The sequence below is a fragment of the Tetranychus urticae genome, chromosome 3, assembly GCF_039701765.1.
Source record: "Tetranychus urticae isolate SD_2017Ah chromosome 3, NJAU_TeUrti_SD_1.0, whole genome shotgun sequence".
Lineage (NCBI taxonomy): Eukaryota > Metazoa > Arthropoda > Arachnida > Trombidiformes > Tetranychidae > Tetranychus > Tetranychus urticae.
In genome coordinates this window covers 20,178,955-20,191,487 of record NC_142960.1, presented here as the reverse complement: position 1 = coordinate 20,191,487, position 12,533 = coordinate 20,178,955, and the positions used below count along the sequence as shown (strand labels likewise).

Genomic DNA, 12,533 nt, shown 5'->3' with positions numbered 1-12,533 from the left:
TCATGTGATCTGGTTTCAACATACTGTTAATGCGATTGATTGAAATACGATTTGGAAGGTTTTGTTTTACTCTGGCCTCTCTAGTCTTGTTTAGTGTTTTAATAATTGGTTAATTGTTTTTCTCAGACCTTTTTTTCACTTGTGTGATCAAGTTTCAGTTTATCATAATGCGTCTCAAGTGGGATAAAAACAATAAAGGAACCATATTGGATGATCCATTCATATCTAAGGTTTCTCTTGGTGATAGTAAGATGGCCATTTTAAGCTCAAATCCTTCTGATGATGAAGATGTATTATTCGATGAATCTGAGACCAGTCGGCTACATAAAAATGATCGGTATGATGACGAGAAGGGTTCAACCTTACCAACAAGTCCTAAGTTAAATATTTATAAAGGAATCGTTTTCTCAGCCTTGTCCAGTATATTCTTTTCCATGTCTTCAGCGATTGTCAAGTATCTCAAGGTAAGGTCATTAGTTTCTTTCCATTTTGCACCAAAAAAGGAATTGAATAATTATTCCAATAACAAGCTGCTAATTGTTTCTAACTGTGTTGGCAATGCTTATAATTCAATTATATTAGCAGTTGTATGCTAACAAAGCACATATTACTGTAGCTTTAACATTAAAGACGTGAAACATATTTTTGCTGCTCTCAACTGATAAACTGATAAACTTTGTTGGTTTATTTACTTATCTACATTCATCATTTCCTTTGCACCTAAATTTTGCTATCTCTTCTTTACAGAATATTCATCCGGGCGAGTTGGCATTATTTCGTTTCATAGGTATTTTCATTCTCTCCGTTCCCCTTGTGTTTTATCACGAAGAAAACTTCTTAGGGCCATCAGATTTAAGATTATTCCTGGTATTCCGAGGTATTGCTGGTTCTACTAGTCTTTTCCTTCGCTTTTGCGCCTTCCGTGACCTACCATTTGTCGATGCTTCTGTTATCATCTTTACGGTCCCTGTTGTTGTTACGATTTTTGCTTGCGTATGTCTTAATGTAAGTTTAAACATTCTTAAAATTATTATATTTTTTTATGCTTCTTTTTTTATGATCTCACCTGAAAACAATTCGGGTCACTTTTTCTTTTTTAATCGATCCTCATTATATTTCCTTATTGTTAATTTTTTTGCAAATTTTGGTAACACATATTCATACTTTTTTCTAACGTCTCTCTTTTTTAACATGCAGGAGCCTTGTGGGTTATTCCAAACTTTCATTGTCACCTTAACCATGATTGGACTTTGTTTAACTGTACGACTCCCAATTTTAGTCGAAGAAGAAGGTGCTGTTTTCAATCACATATTGAACAAGATGCCGAATAGTTCTTATGTACCTGACATCAATCATCAAGTCTCAAATCAAACAATTTTCAATAGTCATGGACAGCAACCTGGGTTCAACTTTTCTGAAGCAAGCTATCTCAGAGGAGTCCTCGCTGGCTTAAGTTCAACATTCTTTGCTGCTTCCGTTTATATTATTTTACGCAGAGTTAAAGCAACGCATTATTCGGTAATCATGTTCAATTTCGGGATGGTTGCAATATTTGAAACTGCCCTTATAACCACAATTCTTGATGGTTTCTCAATTCCTTCAAGTTCAGAGGAATGGATTCTCATAATCTTCCTCATGCTATTCAGCTTCTTAGGCCAAATATTATTAACCAAATCACTCCAAATGGAACAAGCTGGCCCTGTGGCAATAGTCAGATCAGCGACTGATATTGTCTTAGCATTTGTGTGGCAAATATGGTTCTTCAATCAGACCCCTGATTTTTGGTCCGTCAGTGGTGCCTTTTTGGTAGTTTTGTGCATCTTTTTGACCAGTTTAAGGAAGTGGATTCTTTCATTACCTGAACACTCGATGATAAAACATAGACTCAAGTTTGTTAGATGAACAAATTAATTATTTTCTTTGCTGTGCTCATTAAACAGCATGTTAAATTCTCGCACCTTGTGCTAATTCACCAAAAGAAGTTATCTTCATTCCCAAGCCAAAGCAAACTCAAAATCAAAAAAACCAAATGGTCCCGGCTATATCTTCTGTATGGACGGTGTCCAGATTTACCAAACAAATTTACCAAAAATGAAAAGCAAGCAACTTAACTTCTTAGCTCACGGTTAAATGTCAACTCCTCGTCGTTTACCCAAGACATCTTTGAGCCTAAGCGATATCAATTTGTCGGTAACTTGCAATATTGTTATCAATATAATTTAATGTTCAAGATTCCATTATTTTTACTTCCAAATACCTTTTATTAAGGCTAACTATGATAGTCCATTTTGTTAGCCTTAAAAGATGTGATAAATACAGTATATGCTTTTTATTATTTTATCTCGACAAAACATGAATTTCTGCCCTTTAATCGATTAGGAGATGTCAAGTGGATGATCCATCTCAGTCAGCTTGATTATAGAGGAAGATCAATTTAAATCAGAAAGCAAAATCTAATATAATCTTACCAAACTTTCCCTTTCATTATTATTCTCAGAATTTTTTTTCCATTCAAAAAACTGACTTAAATGAGAGAAAAAATTTTATTTAAATTCTATTAAAATCAAAAGATTGCCCATGCCTTCAGTATTAACTTACAGGGAGAAACAAACCTTTGCCTAAACATTTTCTTACCCAAACTTATCTCATAAGAACTGAGAATTGGGTGGAATCCTTGATTTCTGTTAATAACTTAAAATTTCTATCAATTCAGAGTATTTTAAAACAAAGAAATTTTAATATATTATTATTGAATGATAACTAACTTTAAAATCAATTGTTACCAACTCAAACAAAAAATCCAATTCAATTTGAAAGAACCAAAAAGTAAAACAATTTACTTGCATATATTGTAACTATAAGAACTATTCATGTATTATCATCATTCTTATGATTATTGAATTTAATGTCTATCCATATTGATCCTTATGTTGGACGAATTCTAGTCTTTGTTAATCCAAAAAAAGATCAACTTAATGTAAATTGCAATCATAATGAAATGAAACCTACAACAAAGTGAGATAATTCAAATGTAGTAAATTTATAAATATATCAACTGTCAAACAAAAAACAAACAATCCTAATTAAAAGATAAAATTATTGACAATCAGTTGTTGCACTTATTAATTACGTGGTAAAATAATAAATTAGAAAAACAATAAATCAAATTACATGTGAATCTAATCAATCATCTTTCATTGCTCAAGAGTATTTGATTTATTCACAGCTGACTTGGCTAATTGTCTTTGATTCATTGGCATTCATGGAACGATAACAAAAAACGGAAAAGATCAAATGGTCATATTTGGCGACATTCTGTATCCACAAATCTCAATTACGAATTTTGTTTTTATTTATATTTCCAGTTGATTTGATTGAACTCAACCTAATTCATATGAACTTTAAAATTTAACTTGTGAACAATTATATTTTTAATCTCGATCGACTTAACAGTGTTAATTTGTTTCTTTACAAAAAAGTGACAAAAAATGGTTAACAATACATTTGATTGTCTTTTTGTTTTCATCAACTTGTCCATTAATTTGCTTCAATCTGTCCTTTTTTGCCTTTTTTTATTCACTTCAACCAGTTCAGCTGAGGTTGATGATTAACTTTTCATGGGAAAGAAATGAGTTTCCTTTTTCGCTTTAATTGGAACCTTGGAATGATTACGATTTGTTTTTTGCGCTACCATCTTCAAGTTACAGAAAATTAACTCTCTCCTGAAGAAACATGCTTTAATGTTTAGTCATCAGTTTATGCTTTGTTTGTCTTCTCAAATAGCTTTTGTTGCTTTCCTTTCTGATTATATAATCCATTGTTAATTATATACACAGTATTTCAATCATTGTTGTTAATTGTTGTGTTAATCAAACAGTTTCATCCAAATTGATTGTTACTACGCCATGTTAAGTGTTTCTTTTTGCGTCTCATTTTAATTTACTATTCACTTTACGCGCCCATCTAAAGTCATCTTCTCTTGGTTTTTGCCCGGTTAACCATGATATTGTTAATTCCAACCAGTACCAGAAACGTATCAAATCAAGTGGATAATTAAGCCAACCAGTTGTTATACAGTAACATGATTCATGTGGTGAAACATGATGTGTTCGATGGTGTTTACGAGGCAAAATAAGGTGAATATTTTGTAAAAAAACCACAACTCGTGGTAATCCAAAATATGTGTGAGACCATTTGTGAATCTGTTTGCATAAATAATTAATTAGTATTTTTGTCATCTTTTTCCCATAATCTCTTTCAATGTCAACCTCAGGATAACCTTTTGGTTTAAAACGTGGTGTAAATCGTAAGCTTACACAGCTATTAAAACATTGTAATACCATCTGATATATATCTTCTGGTTGATGGCTGGACACGTAAATTTTCAAGCTGTTTGAGGCCGGCTAAGTTCTTAATCCTATTGAAGGTGTTCTACATGGGATTTAATAAGTTTTCTTGGTCTCAAAGACAATAAACATTGCCACAACCATTTGGTTTTTGACAGCAAAATAAAGACAATATCTTCAATAAAAAACCACGACAAGATGTAAAATGGAAAAGCATAATTTTTTAACTGGAAACCAAAAAATTATCAACTTTGTCTATCACCATCCCAGTAAACCTGATTGTCACTGATAAAGCATTGACATGTACAACATAACACTAATCAAGCAAACGGTAGGCTGTAAAAAAACTGATGGACTCTTCTTTCTGGATTAACATAAAGATCACAATTGTTATTTTACATTTTTTTTCAACAACCACTAATACTTAGGACGATTTAAAAGAGAGGGAGATATAAATTTATACCATCTAGTATCTAGCCGAGAAGCCTACTGTGTTAACTGCTTAAGTGTATTCAACTTGGTACTGTCTAACTTGATCCAGCTCGCCCTCACATCTTCCTGTTGATCATTCATTATGTGCATCCATATTATTGTAGCCGTTAAAAATGATCCTTCAACTATAAACGTAAAAGGCAACACGAGCCAAATGTCAGTTGAGAAAATACATTTATTCAAATGTCAAGTAATTGCCAAAACTATACAAACGTGGTAAGACGAAAGACCCAGTTAAATCTGCTTCTATGTTTCTCTTTCTCTTCATTTTTACCTCTACTTTAACACTGTCTCTCTCTCTTTCTCTTTCAGGTATCATAAGTCTGTATGTTTCCATTGTTTGAACCATTTGATAAGGAGCCACGAGTAGAGGGTCAAGTCAGCTTTTAAGCTTTGGATACTGTTGATCATCTTGCTCTTATTGATGCTCAATATCAAAGGCAGGTGATTTTTGTTTTCATCTTTCCCTCACTTTCATTACAAGGTTTTCATCATCATCATAATCAAAGGAAAATCAACTTCGAGGGAGAAAAAGTTGGACTCTTTCACCGTTTTCTAGTTTCTCTTCTCTCTCTCTTTATCTCTCATTTACCCAATATTGAAATAGAGACCTGACCCTGTTTAACGGATGCTTATGAAGATTGCGAGGGAGAAAGTCTCTTCTTACTCCGGGTGTTTTGATTTCCTCTAAAGGCACGCTTATACATATACGCAGGTTGTGTTGCTTTTATTGTTGATAATCAACAATTGACAAAATTGTAAACGCGCGTGGCCTGGTTTGATAATCATTATCCTAGTGCATCAAAAATCGTGAAAACATTTCACAAAAGAGTAACGTTTTTTTCAGCTTAAACTACTTTCACTCTTCTGCCTAGGTAACTTATCCCAAGGTCTGATGAAATTACACTTTTGATTATTAACTCATAAACTGATTGATTTTTTTTTTCATTGATGTTTCGCAGTAAAATGATGATGAAAGGGAATCGATCTGTTTGCGCTCTCATAGTTATACTGTTCCCACCTCAATAATTCAAGGCTAATTTTACTATAAATCTATGCTGATTGCTATTACATTTATTTTTACAATTTTTCCTTTCTTTTTTTCGGCAAACGTTGTAATTTTATCTCTTCTTTTTCTTCTTTCTATTTCTAGAAATACCAGTCACCGTTCAATTTCATGGAGAAAAGTTACCGGAAAAGCTGATGCAGTTGAAAAGCAAAAATAATTATTCATCTCCAAGGTAAAGCTAACTAGTATTTTGATTAGGTTATGTTGTATCGATTTACTTTTTCAATGTTTACTTCATAAAAATCAGTCAATGAATTGATTACATTACAATTCATTCACATAAACTCTTTCATTCACCTCACGAGACTCATTTCTTTTTCGATATTTCAATTTATTCTCATATTTTTACCCTTCATGTAGAGTACTGTCTTTTATGGTGGTAAATTCATTAAGACTTTGTTTTTTGTAACCAAGCTAAATGTAAATATGGCTCTATGATTCTGGATTAGATACACATCTTGATAAAGACGGAACTTCGTTCAATCAATCTCCAGAAGTGCGAAATAATCATGAAGCTATGTAACAAATTGATGATTGATTTCATTTTTTTTTGGTGAATGTTAAGATGAGAAACTCGCTAGACTCACGAAAGTCAATGTTGAAAAAAAGGAAACGAAACTTTTACATCAATAAGGATTTCTTCATCCGCAATTTAACTATGAATATAAATATTTGATTGAGATTTTACGTTTTTGACAAACCATGAATGTTTGTAAACTTGATCCTGATCCCTTACTATATTGGCTGGAAAATCGATTCATGTTCACACGATATTGACCTAGCTGATCAATATTCATCTATTATTATTGGTCAACAAAATGGTTTGCCAAGAATCTTTCTAATTTAACTGTACCTCAATTGTGAAATATTATACTCTGATGTACGTATATGTTACATTTTATTGTCAGTAAGATAATGACGCAGAAACAATCATAATAATCATGGCTAAATATTATCCAGTCTAAAATGTTTTCATGATAACATTGAATGTTTCAGGGAAATACTTTTTTGCATCATTTTCTAGCACCATGGTAGTAATTTTTATGATGGTATTATTGATATGAGTTTAATGTTTGCCATTACAACTTATATATTTGTATAACTGTCAAGTCGTTTTCACATTTCTACACCCAACCTGATTTACTATCTTGTAAATTAACACTAATTATCATCTAATTTTCTTGTTATTCCAGAATGGTTAAAGTAACACCAAATATTAAAAGATTTCCGAACAATAAGGAGCAAGTTCAAGTGTCATTCCATTGGCAAAAACGTGGGACAATAGCGATGATCAAAGAGGAATTGGAATAAAGCTTAGGATTATTAACATTTAATATTACATGCAAGCTATTTAACTGGTTGGATTCATTTCAAAGGATTAATGAGAAAGGACAGATAAGCAAAAAAGAAGTCCAAGGTGGAATAAATAGGATTATAATGATGACGGAAAGAAGAAGGCGATGAGAATGATGACAAAGTCAATGATGAAAATACATCTCTGTTGAGAGTCTATTCTGATTCTTATCTTGATGATAAGGGAGGACTAAAAATAGTTGACAAATACGCAAGTTAACTTGGTACGAATCGAATTAAGCTTGAGAAAGGAGACAAACGATAAACTGGCCTCTATGATCAATCAAAATATGTGAGAAGATGAAGAGATCCAAGATTTCATTCTATCTTCATCTCCATTTCTTTCCCATCTTCCTGACGTCCCTGATTTTGGCTGCATCTTTCCTCCTTTAAGAATGTTCATCACTCTTAATGTTAATAATTTTTCTCACTATAACTCATTTTTGGCTTCCAACACTGGTCTTTAAAACTTGCCAATTTAAAGAGTTTTGAGAAAATGGGAAAAATTTGAATTTCTAAGAATCCAATTGAAATTAAGATTCTTAACTGTTGATTCAATCTTGGTCAGCTTTCGCCTTAAATTTCACTTCTGTAAAGTGCCTGTCAATTGATGGTTAATGGTTTCAAGAACAATCGTTTCATTTCAACTATAAGATGATTTTTCCGAGTCTCTTTCTCGTTAATTGGATAACTATCAAGTGATGATTTTTCCATGCGATCCCATGTATACTTTGAATATAAGGAAAACTGAATTGGTGAACAGTTTCCTTTTAACTGTTTCTTTCGTGTTATTGGATTAGTGGTTGATTAACATTTCCACAAGCATTCACAATTGACTTATTGTCTTGATTGGTTATTTGTTGACATGAAGATACTTGAAGATGCTATTAATTGTCTTTCAAATTGATAGTTTAAGACTAGTTAATCACGCAAATCATGGATCTTAACATCAGTGGATTGTCATTATTTATTAACATTGGTAAATCAACTCTACAAGTAACTGTCTTCCTTCAACCCAAATTTGATAATGAAATGAAATGAGTGAAACCATTGAATTATAAAATCTAGTGTTTAACAATCACTTTATTGTAAACAATAAAACCTGATTGAATACCTTGAAAATTTAAATAAATTTCAACTCAGGTTAATTATTCAAAGTTGAGATGATTGATCAAGCCTTGTTAATCATTAACGTAAATCGTTAATGGCTAGACTTTAATATCATTGCGTGTAACAATATTTCTTTGTCATTCTTAACTTTTAATTGCGCTAAAATGAATAATTAATCATCTTACAGTTAATGTTGAAAAACAATTGATTATTGACAATTGAAAAGCAACACAAAAGGTTTTTTCCTTTTCCTCCAACAATAACATTTAACCCTAGAAAAATCTTAATTATTTTAATTCTCATTAATTTCTAGATCCATTAAAACCTAACAATATTTTCAATTAGTTAAAATATTCTGGTTAAATTGCTCTAATCTAATTACAGTAACCTAAAAATTATGAGCCAACCATTATTAATGGCAACCATGAGACAGAAAAAAGCAGAAGTTTCAAAATTCAGAGTTATAATTAGATAATCAAGAAATTTAAACCAGTTGACTAATCTTTCTGAACTGAGCTTGAAATGAAACCAAAGATAACCAGTAAATCACAAGCAAAGGTTATTCAATTGGTAGGGAAAAAAAGGTAAAGTAAAGAGTTGAACCTTAATGGCACTTTTTGGGTTAACCAGAAATAAAAACACCAACAACCGAGACAATTGTAATTAGAAATATTCAAATTGGAAAATTAAAATTTCACTTTAAACCTGTTAATCATCTTAAATTGTACCCTTTATGCATCTAATCATTTAATCTTGCCGTCTATGATCGATATACCATTACGCTTTACTGGGTCAGTCTAGTTTTAGGTTTTTTTTCAAGCTTAATTCATACCTGGTTAAAGGGTGTGTCATTTAATCATCATTTCATTTTGAGGGTTTACTCCCTTTGCCTATCATCTTCACCTTTACCTGGAAAAGATGAGAAACATTCCAGGTTTACATTATTATTATCATTATTAAAAGAGCTTTGAAACGCTAATTCTAATCAACTAATATTATTTTATTCATCCAACATTTTCTTTATAACTTTATCATCCTAGTCATTAATCTTCATCATCACTTTTCTTGATTTAGTTATGAAGATGAAAGACGATGAAGAAGAAAAATGAAGTCATTTTTTGTCTATTTTCATCTTCATCTTTGGACATTTTATCCCTTTTCATTGAGAAACAACCTTTGCTATTTTTACATTTTCAGCTTTCCAACTATTAATAAACCCAAACCTATTTCACCTTATCATAATCATGATTACTATTGCTATTATTATCGTCATTAAATTGTCTGGTAAACCATTTTATTACATACAAAACTTACAAGGGTTCATATTGGAAATACATTTACAAATGAAATTGTTGACAGGCAATTGACATGGCTTATGGATTGAACCCATTTCAATTGAACTTCAAAATGTCTTATAATCATTTTATGTTCATTTACCAATTTGATGATTCCTAACTTGTGGTTACTAACATTTAGGAAAATTTGACAAAATGTTGAGGTTGCCATTGAAAGAGATTGGGTTTTAAAATGGTTACAGTTCCTACCTGATTTGTTGTTGCGATAAATATTGAGAGTAGAAAAATAAAACAAAGTAAATTGTAATTTGTCTCAATTGTTTTCACCTCCTTGATATTAAAATAAATTGCCAAATAGGTTAAAGCTGGAATAATGGACATGAAATTATCACCGTTTGTTTCAATGAAATCGTGGCGTAAAATTGCGGTTGGATCAATGTGATGTTCACGAAATGGCCTTATAAAAGCTTTACCAACAATGGGCAGTTCAACTGAACCCCAAGTATCAGCTAACCAATGGACAAGGCCACTAATGAAATCAGCGACAATTATACCTAAAACTGAGATGAAAAGAAGTGTCAAAATTAGCAAATTGCAAGTCAATGGGTATTTCAATTGTTGGAGAACCATTCAAGGTTGACAATTATTTTCATCGTTACTTATTATTTTAATAATCAATAATTAACTGCTACATGTGAATGGCTGGCTGACTAAAATTAGGTTAATAGTAAGTAGTCAACAACAAATTGGCTTAATGGTAAAAAAGTGTTTAGTTTTTGTTACGGTTTTTCACTTTTTCTTGACTTCCATTTTTATATACTTTACACGCAACTTTCACCATTTCACTTTGTTAACCATAAATTGTTGGATTAATAAGATGTTTATTGTTAAAGGTTGGTGTTATCATTAATTGGTGTGGTTATATTGTTGATGAGTGAATTAACGTGAAAACCAAAATGAATAAATGAAACAAAATAATCAATTTGTTAGCTTTTTCATGTGAGCTCCAATGCACTTGATATTGTTACTTCATAGATTATTTATTCCTTGGCCTGAATCATGTTTAATGTGAGTAAGAAATAATTTAGCAGCATTTAATGAAATTTATTTAATGGCTAGATATTAATAATAGTGATTAAGGGAAATCATTTCAACAAATTGATTGACCAGTTTCCTCGTAAAATTAACCTTGTATTCAATTTACATTGATTTATTATTTATTGTTCGTATAAAAATCAAAATTATTTAGTAAATTTAAAGACATAAACTAATCATTTTTAATTCAGCCTGATTGTCTACTCAAATTACTTTCTTGGTTACCTAATATATTAACTTGAATGGTTTGTTTTAAATTTTCACTCTATGTAATATTCAATACATTTGGTTTGTTATTGAATAAACTGACTCTAGTTTCAGATTGACGGGACTTTTGTATTTTTTATGGCTTATAATGGTTAAGATTTTGTGTGTTTCTGCTCTTGCAATCTCATTCCGGATTTACAGTGTTATTCAATAAACAAATTGTGTAATCTATTAACACTAAATTGATATAATCATGGTTTAAGGTTATTCATTCATAAATTCATTCAGTGTGTGTAGCTATAAAAATGCTCTATCAACATGATTGAAACTTTGACTTGGTTTTGTTAATTTCCCTGGTTTTTTCATACACTTTCAATGATATGTAATCATGTATACATCATGGTAATCTTTGTTGTTAGTTGGGAAAAGGTTGATATTGAAAAAGTAATTAAATAATTGTAATTGTACTTACTGGCTGATGAAAAAATTGAAAGCCATTGGGAAGAAACAAAATAAGACCAAAGGTAATAGGCATTTATTGTAATTAAAATACAGCAAACTGCTATTGAGATTTTTTCTTGAAGTCTTTTGCCTGGAGTCGTTAGGAGAGAAAAGAGAGAAACAATCAATATTTAATTGTAATTAAAGCTGATAATAAGGTCTAGGAAAATACATTGGTAACAATTTAAGCTCAACTCTTGAAAGTAAAACAAGCAAGTCAACAAAAAGGTTATTTTTCAAGATATTAGGAATAGAGTCAAAGGTAAATTGTTGTAGTTATAGATTTATGGAGTTAAACAGTTGATTAAACATAAAATTCAGTTAAGATATAATATCGAAATTGAAAAAGGTAGTTTAGATGAAGTAAATCAACTCACCTTTAGAGTAATGAAAAAAAGACGATGACAATGGATCATCTGTAAGAAGACTTTCTAATGTAGATTTGTTTTCACTTGAGTCTGACATATTTAACAATTGATAGTTAATTTAGTAAATATTTAATTTCCTTTTAACTCTTTCCAATGGTTCTCCGAGCTTGAAACAGCAACTTAATCCAATACTATTTTGATTCCTAGAACACAATTCAATAATTGAAACAGTTAAAGTTGTGGTAAAAAAACGAGAAAAGGTTAGGAAAAGTCCACAAACGTCTCCTGGAGTAACATAGTGTACCAAAGAGATGGTTTGCTTTAATCAATGATAATTACTCCTATGGACTGGTTAACGATTGCACTTGGAGTTGTTTTAACTAGAATGGTTAACCTGTTTCTTCAATTTAATGAATAACTTGTCTTAATTTGCTACTTTCTCAGATAGAGCCACCTACCAAGATTGATCAGTCCCATGATGAGATGGTAAACTATCTTCCTTATCATCTTTATCCATTGAAGCCATCTCCCTCTGTTGGTTGAACAGGATATAATTGAAATTTACGACTTCACAATTAAAGGTAATTCATTTATTTACACTGTCATCGTCAGCTATTAATAAAAAGCTTCATCACCATATTTTTGTGGTTATTGCTTTGGTTCATAATGAAACACACACCGATTTGTACAACCAAAT

The 12,533-nt window shown here is 31.2% G+C and overlaps 2 protein-coding genes across 4 annotated transcripts; one reads left to right on the top strand and one right to left on the bottom strand.

The window, feature by feature from the left end:
* Window positions 1-39: 39 nt before the first annotated feature.
* Window positions 40-3,106, top strand: LOC107365004 (solute carrier family 35 member G1). The gene is made up of 3 exons (XM_015932462.3): window positions 40-464; window positions 748-1,005; window positions 1,198-3,106. Exons 1-3 carry the CDS (start codon window positions 168-170, stop codon window positions 1,900-1,902), a joined length of 1,260 nt encoding a protein of 419 aa, XP_015787948.1. The 5' UTR covers window positions 40-167; the 3' UTR covers window positions 1,903-3,106.
* Kua (Plasmanylethanolamine desaturase Kua) lies at window positions 1,833-12,510 on the bottom strand. 3 transcript variants are annotated; one of them, XM_089269137.1, is made up of 5 exons: window positions 12,295-12,510; window positions 11,846-12,039; window positions 11,440-11,559; window positions 9,915-10,225; window positions 1,833-4,202 (listed from the first exon to the last, which is right to left on the bottom strand). In XM_089269137.1, the coding sequence occupies exons 2-5, from the start codon at window positions 11,931-11,933 to the stop codon at window positions 3,930-3,932; spliced, it is 792 nt and encodes a 263-aa protein (XP_089125263.1). In that variant the 5' UTR covers window positions 11,934-12,039; window positions 12,295-12,510; the 3' UTR covers window positions 1,833-3,929. The 3 variants fall into 3 exon arrangements, with proteins under 3 accessions (XP_089125263.1, XP_015787827.2, XP_015787829.2); XM_015932341.3 differs by lacking the exon at window positions 12,295-12,510 and having other exon boundaries at window positions 11,846-12,288; XM_015932343.3 differs by lacking the exons at window positions 1,833-4,202; window positions 12,295-12,510 and adding an exon at window positions 9,648-9,835 and having other exon boundaries at window positions 11,846-12,288.
* Window positions 12,511-12,533: the final 23 nt, after the last annotated feature.